This window comes from Gorilla gorilla, chromosome X, assembly GCF_029281585.2.
Source record: "Gorilla gorilla gorilla isolate KB3781 chromosome X, NHGRI_mGorGor1-v2.1_pri, whole genome shotgun sequence".
In the NCBI taxonomy this organism is placed as follows: Eukaryota; Metazoa; Chordata; class Mammalia; order Primates; family Hominidae; genus Gorilla; species Gorilla gorilla.
The window spans coordinates 13049593-13052484 of NC_073247.2; the positions used below are offsets into that span (position 1 = coordinate 13049593).

The 2892-nt window shown below is 44.3% G+C and overlaps 1 protein-coding gene across 1 annotated transcript; it reads left to right on the forward strand.

Annotated features, from left to right (window-relative positions):
- Positions 1-1519: 1519 nt before the first annotated feature.
- On the forward strand, positions 1520-2663 carry LOC129530061 (sperm protein associated with the nucleus on the X chromosome C-like). The gene is made up of 2 exons (XM_055376365.2): positions 1520-1733; positions 2382-2663. The coding sequence occupies exons 1-2, from the start codon at positions 1662-1664 to the stop codon at positions 2607-2609; spliced, it is 300 nt and encodes a 99-aa protein (XP_055232340.1). The 5' UTR covers positions 1520-1661; the 3' UTR covers positions 2610-2663.
- The last annotated feature ends 229 nt before the right edge of the window (positions 2664-2892 follow it).

Sequence of the window (2892 nt, forward strand, 5' to 3'; positions counted from 1 at the left end):
AACTCACTCCTTCATGCAAAATGATAAAGGTTACAAGGTTTATAGAAATTATATTTTATAGTCAAGATGATTAAACTTTTATTATAAAATTTCAATAAAACAAATTTAATTTGCCACATCCTGTTTTTAATTAGGGCTTATTGTTTGGGATATTAAGTCTCCTCTCTCAAAGAATAAAGATTTTCACCTTTTTTTTTTTTTTTTTTTGAAATCTTTGAGTTACTGCTTTGGTTAAATGAATGACTTATTTTACAATGACCCATGACCCTATTTCGTGATATCAAGCATTTTAAACTTTTTATCTTTGACGAACTTTCCAAAGTGAAATTCTAACTTGATTCTTCATTAATTTTTTGATATGAGTCCTCTGAAGTCCAAAAGAGACATATTTGTCTTCTTTGGTATAAAAATCATACAAGAAGCATCGTCAAATATAAAATGGTGTTTGACTTTCTTTGGGCTGTATTTATAGAAATGTTATTGATATGTGCTCCAAAATTATGGGAAACTCTTATAATTCTGAAATAACTTCTGTATGTTATTAATTATAAATTTTATGTTAAATTGTTGTATGCTACAGAAGTAACCAAAATTTACTTGTCAATGGTGGTTTTAATAATGGCCATCCTGGCTGGGTGTGGTGGCTCACGCCTGTAATCCCAGCACTCTGGAGGCCAAGGCGGGTGGATCACGAGGTCAGGAGTTCAAGACCAGCTTGGCCAAGATGGTGAAACCCCGTCTCTCCTAAAAATACAAAAATTAGCCGGGCGTGGTGGCACAGGCCTGTAATCCCAGCTACTCAGGAGGCTGAGCCAGAGAATCACTTAAACCCAGGAGGCAGAGGTTGCAGTGAGCTGAGATCATGCCATTGCACTCCAGCCTGGGCAACAAGAGTGAAACTCCATTTCAAAAAAAGAAAAAAATATACACCCCTGATTTGAAACAAGACTAGGATACACGGTAAAGAATGTCTATTCACTAAAGTTTTGACAGACTGAAGGCCATTATTTCAGATTGGAAATAGGAAACTTAAAAGAACTACATGGACATTGGGTAAAAGAACATGGGTTGAAATTTGCCTGGCAGTAGCCCAAAAGTAAATGGTCTTCGAGGTGCATGTGAAGGAACTGTAGGAGGGAAATGGGATAATTCACATCTCCGCCAATAAATAAATGTAGCCACACTAGCTTGGGGGATTTGAGGTGAGACATCGAAAATACTAAGTCATGGTGAGGGCTGGAAGACAAAAGAATGAATCACTTCATAGGAATGGCTGTGGGGAAGGGCTTGAAGGAATCATCCTCTGACTTCCACGTGAACCATGAACATTAAACATGGAGAAATGAGGAGCGGCAGCAGATCGGTTTGGGATGCATCTTCAGGGGATGCTGAAACAACAACAGCATTTGGTTTGCTCTACACCCCTGTCACCCCTCGCCCGCAAGCCCAGGGAGTGGTCAGCAGTGGTGCTTTGTGATGTCGAAGCCACCCTAGGGGTGCCATTGGCTGGGACACTGCCTGTATGATCAAACAAAGCTCAAGGGTGTGGCTTTGCCTTGTCACCAGGAGGGTACATATAGGGAGGGCAAGAGCTCTGGGCCACTGCGAAGATTCAAAAGCTACAAAAGCCCACTGCAGACATTGAAGAACCAATATATACAATGGGCCAGCAAGCCAGTGCCGGCGGGGTGAAGAGAAGCACCCCCTGTGCCTCCAACGAGGCCGGCGAGACGGTAAGATTGTTAGGTTTTGAAGCGAAGGCGAGGGTGAAAGAAAGACACACAGAGCGGGGGCGGCTCAAACAACAACACAGGAATATTGCAGACAATTGTGGAAGTGGGGGACCCGCTCAATGCCAGAGCCCACCGCCGCTTACAGGCTGGGGTGCTTGTAGGTATGGGTGGGAGGGGCCTGGGCAGTATGGCTTGCTGCCCGGCAGGATATTGATAAGATGTTCTTATGATCAGGTGGTTTGGCCCTTTTTCTGGTGGAATATCATTGTGGTGTTCCTTAGAACGTTGCCAAGCAAGATATGATAGGGATGTTTCTTTAGTTGGGCCTTTGTCCGCCTTGCGGACAGGTGGTTAGGCAGGATGTTTCTCATGGCCTGAACCCCCATGGGATGTTTCACTTTGACCAAGGTCTGCAAAATAGCAAAGAACTTACAAAATGGTGCAGTTTGGACTAACAGATGACCCTACCCACGCTCCTCTTCTTCTTCCCCATAGATCCCTACTCTGTGATTCAACCTTGTTCTTCTCTGGATCAAACCCCTTCCTCAACCTGCGTTCCTTCTTCTCATGAAGCCCCCCATGCTATCCAGTCTCTATCCTGTTCATCCGAAATAATGTCCTCCTGGCCTCTCCCTGTTTTCTTAACAGATGCCGGAGACCCCAAGTGGGGACTCAGACCCCCAACCTGCTCCTAAGAAACTGAAAACATCTGACTCCTCCACCATAGTAGTGGTCCGCTACAGGAGGAAAGTTAAAAGACGTTACTCCGTCTCCGATGAATTGGTGAATGACCACTCCCGAGGGAACGGAATCAACCCCCTCCAAATGGAGGAGAAGGAATTCATGGAAATAAGGGTTGAAACACCTGCAAAGTAGAAGGAAGATGCATTCATCAGCCTTGGGCAATGAAAATAAAGTTTGAGAAGCTGATGGCTGTGTATATCTCTGCCTGTTTTCTGATGGTGGGGGGGGGGGAAGGGAAGGGAAGAGGTAGGCATTTGAGAAGGGAGGGATATGAGGTCCTGTAGGGTTGGTGGACAGACCCACAGGTTGACAGTAAGCCAGACATTGTAAATAAGGCCTGGGGGAGGACTGATTCCTAAAGAAAATTTTCTTCTTAAAAGTTTATCTCACAGGAAGTGGAGATGTGTATATGTTC